The following is a 15,116-nucleotide window of genomic DNA, read 5'->3' on the forward strand; positions in this document are numbered from 1 at the left end:
CCACATCTTTCACTTTAACGCACTTTGTGTGTGCCTTGGCCCTTGGCTTTCGGAGCATGCATGATACTATGCCACCCTTCCTTTCTGTTTGCCTTACGAGAGTCTTCCAGGTGTCTCAATGAGTGACAACGCTACATGCTGAATGCCGGTATGCCCAAAGTATGCCTGAATGCTACGCCGCTACGCCCCTCCACACTCCTCTCCGCTCGGTAAGTCCGGCCCCCTTTGCGCTATTACTCCTTTTTCATTCCTCCAATCACCGCAAACTTCCGATCCCCTTCGGTCGGTCATCATCTCTATTGTTCTACACACGATGAGGCGGCATGGAAAGGCACCTGCCGCAGAAAGAATTGAAAGCACATGCTGGTGATGAAATAAGAAAGAGCGTTCAAGCGGCTAACGAATTACAAAACGGAGGCACTGGCACTTCTCACCTCCTTCTGTACCGATACCACCTTCTCGTTATTTCTGCCCGCCCACTCTCCCTCTCACTCTGGTGTTTATGAGCGACTGCAACACACCTACTCGCTTCAACAGCCAGGTGGCCCTCCGACTGGTGAGAGTCATCGAGCGAAATATCGACAACCACCCCCACTGAACTGTCCATTTCTCAGGCGGCGCAGGACCGGCTTATTCAGGTAAGCTGTCACCTCGCTCAACGTCCCAAAGCTAACCGTCTTCAACTCCTAGACCCATGTTCAGCTTCGCACATGTGATGCCCTGGAGGCATTTGTTCAGGCGGCCAATTACCGCCCCACCCTCGCTCTCTCCGTTAAGGAATTCACTTGCAGGCTCTCGCTGAAGACTGGATTTCCTGCGCAACTCCTTCGAGATTCCATTCGTGTTTGCATGAATTTGGAGAGCCTCTCCCTCCATCTCCCCCTCTCATCGCCCCCGACAGTCTTCACCAATCTCGTGTTCCCTCATCTTCAACGGTTCACAACCAACTTCCGTCATTCTGCGCTCCGCCAATTCCTCTCACAGAACCCCACTATAACGACGCTCCTTTTGGAAGCCTGCGGTCGGCCGGTGGCGTGCCCACTACGCGACATCGATCTTTCTGCTGTCACACGACTACAGTGTCCCGCCCGCTGTCTTGCCGCCGTCGCCGGCACCCATGTCGGCGCTGCAGGAGTACGGCTGACCCGGCTTTCATCCACTTTCTATGCCGCGATTACGGCCCTGTCGTTCTCCGATGTCACTACCCTGACGCTCGACTTCTACTCCAACGATTACGACGTTCTTATCCGCGTTGGGGCTCACCTCCCGCGCTTACTCAAACTCAAAATGATCGAGAAGCTGCGCGAGCCATTCGTAAGTCCCCACCCCTCTAATCGTAGGCGCTCTGAATTTCGCTGATTCACATTTGCCAGCAAACGCGCCGGGCCTGGAAGGATCTACAGAGCTGGCATGACGGTCTGGCACGGCTTTCACGGCTGTGGCTATTTGAACTGGTCACTTCTCTAAGTGTTGTCAGAGCTAGCCGCACGGAAGAGGCCGTGGTCACGGGATGGGCCACTGGGACCACTTCACGTTCAGTCGCCCACCCATCTCTTATATGCATACGGCTCTGCCAGAGAAGCGGTAGTGACGGAGAAATTGGGAGCCATTGGGTTCGTGACGGCCCCGAGAAGTGGATTCGCCTTCCGAACATGTCGACGCAAACTTGTATTTTCTAAATTGCTGAGCCATCTGTAGATTGCGCATGTGCGTAGCATGTACTCCCCTAGCTAGCCTCATCATTGTCGCCACTTCCAACTTATGGTAGCCCTGTCTGTCGTAATCTGTACCTATCTCATAACAAAGATTGTTTGGTCCCTCGTGTCATGGCGTGCCTGGTGATCGTTGGAGACAGCGAGAAGGACGCTTTATCAGCACGTTGTGCATCGCCCCTCCCCCTACATATCATGAATGAATGATGATGATGAACAACGTATTACGGAGATGTGGTGGATCGGTGATCGGTATTGTTTTCGCTTTCCTCGCACTTCTAATGGCACTCCACCTCACTCAACTTTGCTTGCACATGGAAAGTCAGATTATGCATTCTGTCATCGTGAATTCTCCCTGCACACACTGACGTCATGTTGTGGTGCGTTTCTGTCCAGAATCTAGACTCTGCAGTCAGTCCCACAACACCCAGGACTCGCCCGCGCTGAAGGTGCGGCGCCGCGGCATCTCACTCGCCCTCGATATCCAGTGCTTCGGTACCTACAACGCGATCGGGTTCAGGGTCGCGCACTCGCGCGCGCTAGCGTGCCTCCGCCACAACCGCTCATGGACGTGTGCGCGGGTCTGGCGGTGGCGTTTCGGAGGACCTGTGGTTCACTCCTGTAGAGGAGATTTAACCCGCGGACCAAGAGGTGTGCGAGCGCGTGCTTGAGCGTACACGAGCGGGTCCGGCGCATATTCCACCCCACATTTCGACACATTCTCCGTGTTGCACCAGCGACGTGTGTGTGTGCATGCAGCTCATCTGTTTGCACTCGTTGATTGAAGCATGATGGAAAGTGTGCCGCGCGAAGCGAGGCGACTCTGAGCATTACGACGCTTCCGCAACCACGCCACTCCATTCTCTCTCTCGGCGGCATGGGCTGCCTGCACCGCTGTGTGAGGGGACACCTCGTTGGGTTTTTGATTCCGCGGCTGTCATGTTACTAAGCGGTGTGGGGAAAAGATGAGGGATACCCACAGGTTGGACCGGATGGTGCATGCACTGGGCCGGTTTGCTTGAGTAGGATTACTCAGCGCTTCCGGTAATACTCGGGCACCGCTATTTGAGCTCACTTCAACAACCTCCTATTCCTCTACAACCGTCTTTTATGGGCTAGCAGTTGAAGGTCTGCCTATGCTCTATTTGTTGACTGCTGATACGCACGTGCCGCCGCTGTACGGTGCACCGCGACCACACTAGCGCCCGCGCGCCGCCGTCCACCTCGACCTCGCTCGTCTTCACGCACCTCGACCTCCCCGCCGCGCGCACCCATCGCGATCAGCCCGCGAGCACCCCTTATCGACGCTCCAGCATTCCAGGCCAGACGCGACGCCCACGGACACACCGCGCCGCAGTCCACGCACGACCGAGGCCGGCACGGCACGCACCCGATCCACCTCCTCTACAGTACGCCGATCTCGTCCGTCTTTTCATCTTCATTCTTCTCCTCTTCTTGCACGTTTAGTATGCTCTCCTGTTCTACATTTCGTACATTTCGTATTCTAGTATCCACTTCGCACGTCCCCCATTTCGATCCTCTGCCTTGACCTATCCCTGCTCACCTGTACCTCGATCTTCGTTCCTGTCCCCCGCGCTTTCGGCTCAGCCCTTCATTCTCGGTCTCGATTTCGTACATTTTTCGTGTCTTGGACTGTACATTGATCTGTCTACATACTCGCCCTGTGCGTCACATGTATTTAGGCTCACGCTTTGCTTGTTGATACACAGTTCACTTTCCCGCTTCGTTCGCGAGTGCTGTGTGCTCACCTCGTCTTCGCCTTCGACTTCGCCCACGCCCACGCTCACGCCCACGCTTTCGCCCACGACCTCGACTCCCTTCGCCTGCCAGCGCCGCGCGTGCGCGCGATCTCGTCTATTCCCTCCGCGTCTATTCCCTCATCGTCCTCCTCGCGCTCGCGCGATCCCCCGATCCGTCCTCTCTTCGCGTTCGCTCCTCCTGCGGCGCGTCGTAGCTGTTCTCTTCACTCCCTCTTCGACTTCCCGCGTCTCACGCTTACTCGAGCTCGCTCACTCGCCCTCACTACATTTGACTCTTCACGGAGTTGACTGACCATCACTGCAAAATCATTATGACGACAACGCGTATGGGCGTACGCGCTTCATCGCAGGGGAGCGAACGCCCGAATAAGAGTTCGACGTCAGTGGCATGGTGGACACAGGTGCGCGGTTCACTAGCGCAGGGTTGCTCTACTCATTGGAGTTGTTGTCGAGGCTTACGCGGTTTCCACTACATACGCGCACGCAATGTTCAAGACCCGTTGACCGCTATGAACAAACACCGCTCTCAGTGATTGCGACCGCTCTATGGCGCTTGCAGGCTGTCTCTAGCCGTTATCATAGCCGCATCTTCACAAAAGAATTGATTTCGATTCGTTCCCAACCATGAAGGTGTCCAGCCTGGCTGGTAATACGGGTGGCCCGATATGGTTGTCAGGTTCCCAAATTAGTCACATGTCTACGGCCCCTGGCCATGAACCAGTCATTACGGTCTCCTCCCAGGTGGCATCCTTCCCGCGTGTGATCCCGGAGCTTCGCGTCGTAGTGTTGTTCGCCGATGGATTCCCGTAGTCCATTGTATAGAATATTTGAGTTTGCTGGACACTCATCAGGGCGTGTGTGATCACGAAATGGCTGCGGCTTGCCTGTGTACGGCGTCGGAATCAGCAAATATGCGCATATAGCTGAGAAGATTACCGCTGTGTTATTCTTGTGGGTCATTGCATGAGACGCACAGAGCATGTCCAGCATCAGTCGGAGCTGGCTCGGACCGAGCCGGCGCAAATACTTGTCCTCCATACTGTCCGTCGCGAGCAGGTTCTCGGCGCCCTACTTGCGTGATGAGTCCAGCGAGTATGCGTTTGTGGAACGTGCGCTCGCGGAGGTATGCCGCCGCGGGTTTCATGACTTTCTTCATGTCGTCCGTGCGCGCGGTGCACCGAGCGTCGCTGTTGATCAACATATACTTGAGCGCGTCGCAGGCATATCTGAAGAGAGCGACGGAGAGATTCGTTGCAGGTGCGCATCGTGTCGCGTCTTGGTGGGGGCCCTATTTAGCGAGCACTTCGCGTGGGCGCCTGGATGAGGTGTGCACGTGCTAACGGCGGCGATGCATATCACCGTGTGACTATCAACACTTTCCCGGAGGCCACACACGTCAGCGCTTCAGCGCTCTCTGTCTCCTGCATCGCTGCTTCCGCTATCTGCTACCTCCCGCTTTGGTATTCACAAGGTATTTATGCCCCAATACATACATGAGACGAGGCTGAGCGTCCCTTGTAGACACTCGATCTGCGCACGATCCGCGACTACGTTTGCGACCGCTCCGTGCTACATGGCAATTTGATATGATGTTCGTCCCGTTAACAGTCCTCTTCGTCGAAGAAACACTGACTGATTGATCTAAAGGGAGCCTACTCATCTTTGCAGATTCTTTGATTACGAGGGTTTCACATTTACCGTTATCAACCCCTCCGCCGTGGAATCCCTGCCAGGGCTTATAGTCTCGGACCCTCACCTCAACTTCACTCCGAGGGACCTCAGGAAAGCAGTTTGGGCGACAAATAGAGCTCCGGAATTGGCCTATATGCTCAAACAGGATCGCAAAGAGTCGGCCATCCTCGCTGGTGTGCGTTCCTCTCTGCTTCCGATCGTCAACACTACGAATGGCTACATGCTTCAACCGAACGTAGTCAACGACTGGCGGATCCTCGAGGCCTGCCTCCTTCATACGTCATCCATTCTATTCGACGCCAAGTCAGATTGCTCCGAAGGGACGCTCCCGTTTGATCCCCATTGGCCGTCTCCTGAAGAATGCGGCTATAGGGAGGTGTACTCGACGGCTTACGCGGCGCACTCAGCAGCAATCAGATCTCGCAGCGCCTTCAAAGTCCTTCTCGCCCGCTGCACCATGGCCATCGCACTCCACATATCCCCAGAGACAGAACCTCCTGCCTGGGTACGTCTCCTTACGAGCCACAACGTCCCTTCCGCCTGGATCCAACTCCTCCGCACGAGCATCACAAGCAACTTTTCGCCCCAACTTCGAGTCGGAGCATTTTTCGACCTGGAGATATCACAATGGATGAATCACATTCCCTGCATGATACGAGCCAACGTTCCTGTTTACATACGATGGACCACCTCCCTCGCCAGCTCAACCCTCCAACAGTATCCATTCCTTTCGCCTTTTTCCCTCCACATGATCTGCACATTCCAGAGGTTCCGATAACAGACAGTGGCCGCTGCGAAACCCATTTCCGCTGGTCAATCTTCTCTGGCTCCAACGCAGCTGAGACCCTGCAGAAACCTCAAGGACGCGGGCAATTACCGAGGGAGACGCATGAGGAGTTTTTCGCCAGGCGGCAGCGCACGTATCAAGAATGGGAGAAGACTGCCACCCCTGAGCTTATTCAAGCATGTTCCAATCGAGCCAAGGTCGCTGCTTCGTTTGGGCGTCCTGGCAAGTCGACGTACGTCTTCGTCTGGGTTCCCGCTGAGGAAGAATTTGCCGAAGACATTCACCCTGAATGGCGCTCCCTCGAATACCGTCGCTTCGTCCCCTATGAAGCTGTAGGAGCGCTGTGGAAATGTCCTGATTCATGCAAGCGATACGACCCATTTTGGGACGAGTGGGACATTTGCGAGGCTCTATTCACAGAAACTTCCCCTCTGCACGAAACTATGGACGACCCCTCCGATAAGACGCTCGTGCCGCCTCAGCCGGACTTAGGATCCTCGTTTTACGATCTCCTCCTTCGCTCTCTGTACCCCACCGGGCAAGACTTCCGACCACGGTTCGAGCCGTTCGCGAACTTTCTACAATTTCGCTACGGACTCGTCGCGAGCCCCCAGAAGGATGCCCGCCTCGCGTATGACGCCTACGGACCCGAAGCCCTGCGGAAGTTCTTCGGCTTGTTGGAGGAAGACATGCCCATGATTGCCGCGGAAACCTTCCAGTTTGCCAGCGCCCTTGTGACAGCTCTTATCGAAGACAAGGAAAGTCCTTCAGCTCCTGGATCTATATGGGACCTCAACCCCTCTTCGTCTGAACACGTCGGGAGAGCCCTTGGTTCTGGCTCTATCCACTTGACGCCTCAGATGTTGAACGACAAGAAGTTGGTGCGGATTCGTTACGGCAACTCCGATCCATCCAGCTACTGGGATCTGTTCGTCGATTCCGTCACTGCACTCGAATTATACAGGCGACGGTCACATATATACTCTGCTCTCGACGCCGTCGGCGTACTGTCTTCCCGTGGCACACAATTCCTCATCGCCTCCGAACCGTCGTCAGGCCAACGATACCAATCGCAAGTTGTCGACCTTAACCCGGTGTTCCTCGGTCCGAGCGACCCCAAAGTTCGAAAGAACAAATTCGATTACGAAGCCTATGAATTACGCGCATCAGAACTTCTTGCACTCCCGCGGGGACGAGCGGCAATACAGCGAGGTGGCATCGTGTGGAGGATTGCCAAAGAACTTCTCGGAGAAAAACGCACGGCCGACTTCAGCCCTTCCGACGATCTGTGGAGTTACGGTGTTGAGCACCACCGCCCTGGGCGAACAGCGGTGTACTCCGACAACCTCTCTCCCTACGAGCTGAAAATACTGTGCGGGGTTTACAAAAGTGAAGCAGGTATATACCACGCTCTCAGAAAATGGTCAGTCATTGAATAACCCCACAGGTGAGGTTTCGTGGTGGCCCACAGCCGACCAGTGGGACAAAGGAGGATATAATGTTGGACGCTGGACGCCCTTCGCCGAAGAATGGTTCCAAAAACGACTTGACAGGATCAGATGCAACGAGGAGACAGTCCGATCGAGGGGCGATTGGAAGCGGGCAATCAAAGTGTCCTCTGGAGCCATCAAGTTGCGAGACGCAGTTCATGTCGCGAGCACCACGTTCATCACGAACGCACTCCCAGGTTGAACTTTATGTCTCATCTTTACGATCACCTGTACCTGTGGTCAACCCATGCTCGTCGTAAATGCACCCGTATGAACGCGCGGCGGTCTCCAGTGACTCCTTCTTTACTGTACCTTGCAATCGTTGAAAACATACTGGTTCCTGTCTTGCACCGCACGCCTCATCCTCCTGACACCGCTCACCCGCCGTCCCTCAGCGGGCGGGGGGAGGCGAATTTGGGCAGGGTGATGGTAGCATGGCTATATGTGGGAGTCGAAAATGCACACGGAGCGCAAAAGCCACGAGGATAGATACATGACCGGGTGCGGGATATGGCGCGAAGTCCATGCGGGCAGACGACGGGCATATCGTCAAAGAGATGCTTTATCGATAACTGCGGCGTGCACGTCGTCCACCTCTTTCGCCCCCGCATCGCCCATCTCCTCCTTCCGCCTCCTCCCGCAAGCCCTCCGTGTCGCCCACTTCCAGCGCCTCGCCCTTCCCGCCTCCTCCGCCTCGCCTACGTCCGCCTCCCGTATCCGCCTCGCCCTCCTCTCCTCCCCTCGTCCCGGTCCTCCGCACTGCCCACCTACCCGCGCTTCCCTTTTCCTCGTTCCAGCCCTCCTTTCGCCCGCTGATACGCACCCAGCTCCGCTGAGCGCGTATACTGTACGTCCGGCGCTCGTTATGTCCTCATCCGCGCATTACCATCCCGACCACCTCCGCTGTTACTGTTCCGTCTTGTTCTCGTTCTCGTTGTCTTGTCCACGTCCACGCCCTCTCTCCCGCCTCTCTCTCCCTTCTCGGTGCTTCCCACTGGCGATCCTCACCCACTCGCACACCGTAGCGCGACCCCCTGGTTGCCCTGCACATCACCGCCTCCGACTCACTTCCTCTGCATCGCCATCCTCCACGTCGCCGCCATGAACGGGCGGAGGCGCATCGCGGTCTAGCGGCTGCCGTCGTCGTCCGCTGCGACGGGGTCACCACCACTAGTGCCCCCGCATGCCCCCGCCCGGCTGCGCCGGACCGCGCGAAGGCGACGCACACACAGCGGACCGCGCGCGGGATGGCTACTCGCGCGTGCAGCGCGCACACGGTCTCCCCCGCTATCCTCTCCAGGCCCGGCCACACCCCCTCTCACTCTCGCGCGAGCTCGCGCCCTGCACCTGCATGCGGCGCCGCAGAGGTGGAGCAGGCACGCGTCGCGGAGGGAGAGGTGGCGGAGAGCGGGAAAGGTGTGGGCGACATCCCGGGCGAGGTCGCGGTCGACGTGCGGGAACTCGATGGGGAGTGTGCACGGGCGTGGCGGACGCAGGTAGCCGTACGCGGGCGCCTCGAGCGGGAGAATCTGGATGCGAGACTCGCCAGTATTGGAGCTAGAGTGAGGATTGTGAGTGAGGAGGAGAGAGTCTAGGAACGTACGTTACGCTAGTATACCTGCTTTAGGGGCGAGAGTTATGTGAAGCTATTGCGGAGATGTGGTTGATCGGTGATCGGTATTGTTTTAGCGTTCCCGGCACTTCCAATGGCGCTCCACTTCATATCGACCATGGTGCTTCGTTTGGCGTGTATTCCCACATTTCCTTCGCCGATTCCGAAGCTCCGCGTGCGATCGGCGCGTTCCTTGCACACGGAAAAGCAGATGATACGTTTCACATGGGCCTTCGTAATCTGGTTTATTCGCATTTATGAGTTTAACTATTTACTGCCCGGCCAAAAATCCGGAAACGACACATCTGCGCCGGAGATTCTCCCCATACACCACGCACTTCTACCAGAAACACTCCTATAGAGAGCCTCGAAAAAATAATATCGGGGAAGGAGTGGACCACGTGGATGGGGAGAATAGTAGGAGCATCGGCGACAAAGTGAGCGAGAGGTACGAAAGTAGGATTCCCGGGGAGTGATAATCGAGGGAATTTATCCCCGGCGAGGGACGTATCCCGCAGGGATTTCAAAGAATCCATGATGGACATGTTGGCCTTGCCTTCCACCAATCCCCAAACTACCGCCTCGCGTGGACCACCATTTTGAGGATCAGGGACCCCAGGTTTAAGGAGGAATTCGATTGCGAAATGGGTCGGATGAATGAGTGTCCCCGTTCGGATGCCCAACTGATATAGGCCATCTTCAAAGCGGAGGCAGTCGTTATGTTGAGGTGCGGGCATGAGCAGCTGTGACGAGTTGCCTTCATGCGAACTGGTGAGCTGTAGCGCCACCTTGGCGCCTTTCTGCGATAGAGCGAAATCTTGGTTTCGTTCCGACATATGCAGGGATTGAATGATAGCGAGGTGCATAGATTTGGCCATGGCAGCAGTCGTGGTGGAAGTGCGCAATGTTGGTATCGATGCACGGAGGTGGGTGAGTGCCGACGGTAGACGTTGGTCGAGGGCCGGTGTCGAAAGAATACCAAGACCGAAGAGGGTAATGATAAACGCGATAATCCACCAGCGGTGAACGCATGGCTGAGGGATCGATTTGGAAGGAGAGGTCGCCCCAGTACTCTTTTTGATTGTAGGAGAAAGCCGAGGGGAAGTTACAACGCCTTCCTGTGGGCCATCTCCGGAGAAATCAATGAAGCGAACTCGCTTCCGCACAACTAGATCGGGGAATCAGTCATTTGGAAAGTATGTCCCGATTGCCCGGAGACTTACCAATGTCAGGAGATCCCATCTGTTCATCTTCCAGAACGAATCTAGAGGCTTGAAATGGGTTGAAACCAATGGTTCTGGCCATGATGAAAAAGTTCGACGTGAGGCGATCGTTGGGGAGGTCGATTCACCGAACTTCATTTATGTGCAGTGAGTGTGAAACAAACCTCGATTTCTGGACATTCCCCAGGGACCGCCACACAAGTGTTTCAAAGTATCAAAAGGTCATCAGGCCATTGCACAACGGACGCCGCTTAATGGTGCGCTCTCTAGACCATGCATCTTGAACAAAAACAAAGGAGAATGGGACCGTAAGCAACTCCATGGGTGGGCAAGTGCCGCCGTTCATTGCGCGCGAGATTAAGATTCTATCTCGTTCATACGTGAACAAGCCCGCTATATGCCGATATAGGGGCCTGCGGACAGACTAATAGCACCTGGGGGGAACAGGAGTGATGGATTCGAGTATGGAGTTTTCATTACGTCAAGCATACTCGGCCCGGACAGACTCGAGGGACCGAGGAGAGGTATACAATGGACGGGACTGTGGTGACGAGCTCGAGATCGGCGAAACCCAGAAGCCCTTCTGGTCCCGCACAGATGCCCCAATGGCTGCCGACTGGAGACAAAGGAGGGCGTATTAGGTAATAGGCTGGTGGGGCTCAAGCGGACGGCAAAGAACGAGTGAAGGGTGAGCGCTGTGACATTGGCGGACAAGGGGCGGCTCGCTGTCGCGCAAAGAAGAATAAAGTACACCAGAACAGCCTGGTGCTGTGGAGTCGTCCCTGCCGATCGACGCAGCGATTGCATTCATATCGGTTAATTGCCATTTGAAATCGACGACTGTGCACACATGCGAAGCCTTTGCGGAGTCTTTGAGCGTTTTTGGGTATGAAATAGCTTTGTCATTTTAAGCGAGGGAGCATTAGCTTTGAATCAACGTAGCCGCAGATAAAAGGAGGCATCCTGCCGCAGTCTACCTATGACACACCCCCACAACATGGAGGTAATTACCGCGCGCTCGTCGTTTAGCCTCCTTGTCCAAACGCTAACTTCGGGCAATAATCGCACAGATCGAATTTGACGTCAAGGTTACGCCTGCTGAACAACCCCGGGCCGACAATAGCCGGGTAGGTTCTCTGTCATTACATGATCATCTCAAGTTTTGCTCATGGACGTTCTGGACAGTCGATCTTCGTCGTGCGGACTGTGTCCGATATTTCCAGTCTTCTCATCTTCGAACCGATCATGATGCCTCTCTTTGATGGGTTCGATATTGCACTGGGCGAAGAAGACGGCATTTCGGGGCCGGAGCTTCACCAACTACTCGGCCGTCTCCCTTCGACATTGACGAGATTGACGATATCGGTTCCCGAAAACGTGGCTCGTGGCGCATTTGACGGCCTTGTCTTCCCTTTCTTACGCGACTTCGCAACATGCTTGCCGTATTCGACAATTTCCGACTTCGTCACCGCCCAGCCCCGCATCAAGTCGCTCACTCTGGCAGGAAAAGTCAACGCTTCTAACTCCAGTGCACTCGCCCCATTTCCCAATGTCAAAGAACTGGTTTGCGCGGTTGGCCTCATCGAACTCCTGCAATCTCCGTTCCACGATCTGCGGATGTTGTTTCTCGACCTCAACAGCGATTTTCTTCAAATGTCCGACAGCCTGCAACGCTTTGGCACGAAGACGGACGCACCCGCCGCTCTGTTCCCTACTCTCACTCACCTTACGGTGCAGCTACTCCCCGGGGACTGTCGGATTATGGACGAGATTACTCGCATCTTTCCCACCGTCGTGGATCTCGCTTTCACGGAGACCACAGGTGTGGTGGTGGTAAGTTTCATCCGCTTCGCGCAGCTATAGGTGAAAGTTCTCACTTTCGGCCAGGGTAGATCACTCCGCAACAGAGTGTTGTGTCGAAGGCCGTGGAGTGACTCCTGGGTGTGGTATCAGAACCTGGCCCGACTTAAGAACCTGGAGGTTTTGTCACTCTACACCACCGCCCCGCTCACTTCAGGAGAACCCGGGGATATCAGTCTCGAGAAGCAGATGGTTCAACAGTGGGTCGGTGGACCACTTCAGATGCCGCATCCTTCCCTTCGTCAACTTATACTCGCGTACTCGGAAGAGTGCGGCCAGAGCCCAGCCTATGTGTCTATATGGAAGACATCTGGCGGGGAGATGGATGGTTGGACCAGAGACGAGTTTGCCGAGGACAGAACCACTGCAGAGGGTGTTGTTACTGCTCGGTGCGAATATTGGGTTTCGTAGGGCTAGTCAATTACAGTACCATTACTGTGTAGGATCAAAGAACGGTTGAACTCGCCGAATCCCTTCCTCGCTTCTTTCTGTGGCAGTCAGTGCAGATGATGAAGCATACGCTCGATTGCTTATCGACTGCTTTCAGTGAGGGAACCGGACCTTCGCGCTCGTCTGTTTCGATTCAGAAACCATGCACATCGAGCGGCGTCGATATGGGCCCCGGAATGAGGGAGAAATAAGTCAGGCAAGTCGACGGGCCCACGCCCTGCGTCGGGGGTCGCCGCTGTCTTTAGGCTTTTCCTCCTTTTGCATAGCGGCGCTAGCCATCAAGAGAGGCACGTTTAGACTCACAGCGCCTCGTTGGGTGCCAGGTCACTGAGTACGGAGTACTTAACGTCGGTTTGAATGCTGACCTGGGGTCCACGGTCCGCGCGACGGCAGAGGAACCACGCGGTCGCGCGCAGGTTGCCTGCGCAGCTGTGACAGCAGGCGAGCGGTCAGGCCCCTGTCCTAGGTTAGGGTCTCTGCTACAGGCACAAGCCTCCAAAATACGGTACGCTAGTCTTAATACCACCATCGTCGCTACGCCCGGTGTTGTGTCCCCGCTATAGACGTAGATCTGACACACCTACGACAGCCTCAAGACATCTGCCCACTGCCTTCGTAGACATTGCCGTCCCGATCGGAGTCCCGCTCCGACGGCTCGTTTGTGGCGAGGGCTACACTCGAGCCCGTCTGGGGATGCCTTCAACTCTCCGCCTCCGCCACGGTCCTTCCCCAAGGCATCAAGCTCACCGTAACATCGACCACGACCGGCGGCGGCGACGATATCGTGCTGCGCGGCGTGGTGTCTGGCCGAGCGAGGAAGTGACATACGCTCTGATGGAGGGGCTCGATGCCCTGACCAGTGAGCGTGTGTCATGTTCCTTGCGCGTCCGCGACGACCTCCACGACGAGGGCCACGGTGAAGACGACGGACGGCTCCTCGGTCCACCCCGCCGACCCTCCAGCGTCCCCTCCGACCCTCCAGCACCCCGCCTGCCCCAAGCGCCGTCGCCAACTTACCGCTGCTCTGTGCCACTCCAGTGTCCCTGATCTGATCCACCTGACCGCCTGCCGGTGCGGCTCCACTCTTGGTGAGCTGCATCGTCTTTGTGCTTGTGGTCCTTTGTCCAAACGTTCACTCTCCCCTCCCCCGCGTCCCTTTCTGCAGTCCGTCACCGTGAACCGGTCTACGTTTGTCCCCCAACTAGCGCGCGTTCGCTCCGCGAGCCCCCCCGCCGTGACGCCTCTTCGCGCTTCTTTGTTCACTCTCCACTCCTCCCTCGCATCCTCCACCTAGCGCGCGTTTGCTCCGCGTCGCGACGCCCCTCCACGCCCCTCCACGCCCCTCCACGCCCCTCCACGCCCCTCCATGCCCCCTCCACGCTCGGCAAGTCCGTCCGTTTTTACGTTTGCACTCGTTTGTTCATCCTTCCAATCCCCGCAGACCTCTTTTTTCGCCCTTCACTCCCTCGCTAGTCACCCACGCTCCTTTGCATTCTTCTTGTCACCCCCGTGGGCCGCGTCCCGCTTCCCTTCCCTTGTTTTCTTTTCCACCTGCGTAGCACGTTTCTAGTGTTTGTAGCACTTCCTTGTGCCATCTTTGTACCTCTGTTACATCAACTTCCGCATCCTATGATCCGCGTGTGCCGAAAGCTGCATCGACGCCCTGGATCCTTCGCCTCGCCTCCACCCTGTGTTTGTCCCCACGCGCATGCGTGTTTCACCTGCTTCCAGGGCAGACCCATGGGCGGAAATTTCATGGCCCTCAGTGACACTTGGATCGAAAGTTCATGAGCCTCTGTGACGCGTGACATGGACTTAAGGTCGAAATGCAACAGTAATGGCAGCCCGTGGCAGGAGATCGTCGATCCAGCACAAGTCGGCGCGGATGCCGCCGCAGAGGTGAAGGCGTGCACGGTGGGACTTGAAAGATGCTGCACCTGTTGAAGTTGATGCAGTTAGACCCAATTTGACAGGAACCCCGCGCCCAAAGGCGAATATCCGTTGGGCGTGAGGAGGGCGTTGTCGCTCTGTGAGGTGGTCGCGTGATCCGCTGTGGTCTGCCCTGCGGTCGTCGCGGAGTAGGATTCCGGGTAGTGGTCGACGGTGCCGCAACGGAAAGCAACGGCTGGAGTTGGCGTCCTGACGAGCTCGCTTGGGACGCGGCGCATGGTCCTGCGCAGGAGCAGAACTCCGTGAACCGGCGAACCTGGTACCACCCTGGGCTGAAGACGTAAGCGTGCCGCGTGAGACCTGAGCGACAAGGCTCTCCAAGTGGGCGATCTTCTCCGTCGTAAGGGAGGACTCGACCATATGTATAGTAATGGTGAACTGTTCGCGGTCGAGGCAACCGATGTCGATCGATACATTGGCGGTCCAAATGTCGCGCAGGCGTGTATCGTAGACGCAGGCGATCTCTCAGCTGTTGCAAGCACCTATGCGGTGTTGTGCATCCACCGCCGCTGGTACGTGCACGCGTCCGTCAGACGCCCGCGCGAGCCCCGCGCCCGAG

General features: G+C 56.4%; 2 protein-coding genes across 2 annotated transcripts; both read left to right on the plus strand.

Annotated features, from left to right (window-relative positions):
• Positions 1-5,507: 5,507 nt before the first annotated feature.
• Positions 5,508-5,924, plus strand: BXZ73DRAFT_12322 (uncharacterized protein; the record flags this gene model as incomplete). The annotated part of the gene is made up of 1 exon (XM_048017464.1): positions 5,508-5,924. A coding segment is annotated over one exon (417 nt), but the record flags the coding sequence as incomplete, so codon positions are not given.
• A 1,148-nt stretch (positions 5,925-7,072) lies between these two features.
• On the plus strand, positions 7,073-7,655 carry BXZ73DRAFT_8478 (uncharacterized protein; the record flags this gene model as incomplete). The annotated part of the gene is made up of 2 exons (XM_048023991.1): positions 7,073-7,361; positions 7,390-7,655. Coding segments are annotated over 2 exons (555 nt in total), but the record flags the coding sequence as incomplete, so codon positions are not given.
• Positions 7,656-15,116: the final 7,461 nt, after the last annotated feature.

The sequence above is a fragment of the Epithele typhae genome, assembly GCF_022376455.1.
Source record: "Epithele typhae strain CBS 203.58 chromosome Unknown BXZ73scaffold_91, whole genome shotgun sequence".
NCBI classification, from domain to species: Eukaryota; Fungi; Basidiomycota; class Agaricomycetes; order Polyporales; family Epitheliaceae; genus Epithele; species Epithele typhae.